Consider the following 935-nt stretch of genomic DNA (forward strand, 5'->3'; position numbering starts at 1 on the left):
GTACAGAACTGACGGCCANGCGTTGTACCAACTTCTTAAAAAAGACTTTCTCTATAATAATAATAATCATAATAGTAAATATGATCTCGGTTGTTTTATTTGTTTAAAAAAAGTTAATATCGATAATCTATTTAGAAGTGGAAGTAGCAGTAGCAGCAGTAAAAGCAGTAGTAGTAGTAGTAGATGTAGTAGTGGTAGTAGTAGTAGTAGTAGTAGTAGTGGTAGTAGTAGTGGTAGTGGTAGTAGTAGTAGTAGTAGATGTTGTTGTATTAATAGTAGTAGTAGTAACAGTAGTAGTAGTAGTGGTAGTAGTAGTAGTAGTAGTAGTAGTGGTAGTGGTAGTAGTAGTAGTAGTAGATGTTGTTGTATTAATAGTAGTAGTAGTAACAGTAGTAGTAGTAGTAAGAGTAGTAGTAGTGACAGTGGTAGAAGCCGTAAAAGCAGCGGCGGCAATACCAGCAGCATAATAATAACAATAATAATTATTATTATTAATTTAATCATTTTGAAATTTGAATTACAGATAATAGCAAGAGAAATGACATTCAACCAAACGTTTCTAGCGGTCAGAACACGGCCAAAAACGCTTTAAAAATGTCAATCCTAAACATATTAATACTTATTTCTTATTATTATTACTATTATTTTGTTTAATTTATGTCAAAATGGTTATCTGTTAATTAGAACAATATGTCATTAATCTTGGATTTCATATGTATATGTGTGTGAGTTTCTATGTATGAACACGTTTTGACCAACTAGACAAACTTTTATCTATGACCCTGGTCTTGAACTGGCTGGTACTGTATGTGTTTATATGTATATGGTGTATATATGTGTGTGTGTGTGTGTCTGTGTGTTTGTTTGCGTGTGCATGTTTGTTAACGAACAACATAACAATGTAATAATAACCATATAATTTTATTCTTTTACTC

General features: G+C 31.4%; 1 protein-coding gene across 1 annotated transcript in view; it reads left to right on the forward strand.

Annotated features, from left to right (window-relative positions):
• HELRODRAFT_190578 (hypothetical protein) overlaps positions 1-935 on the forward strand; it is a gene marked incomplete at its 3' end in the record, with an annotated part of 13,267 nt that overhangs the window by 11,046 nt on the left and 1,286 nt on the right. The window contains exon 15 of the mRNA XM_009014500.1: positions 524-565. Coding sequence (XP_009012748.1) covers positions 524-565 — 42 coding nt within the window. The remainder of the gene's footprint in view (positions 1-523; positions 566-935) is intronic.

Source organism: Helobdella robusta, assembly GCF_000326865.2.
Source record: "Helobdella robusta unplaced genomic scaffold HELROscaffold_14, whole genome shotgun sequence".
Lineage (NCBI taxonomy): Eukaryota > Metazoa > Annelida > Clitellata > Rhynchobdellida > Glossiphoniidae > Helobdella > Helobdella robusta.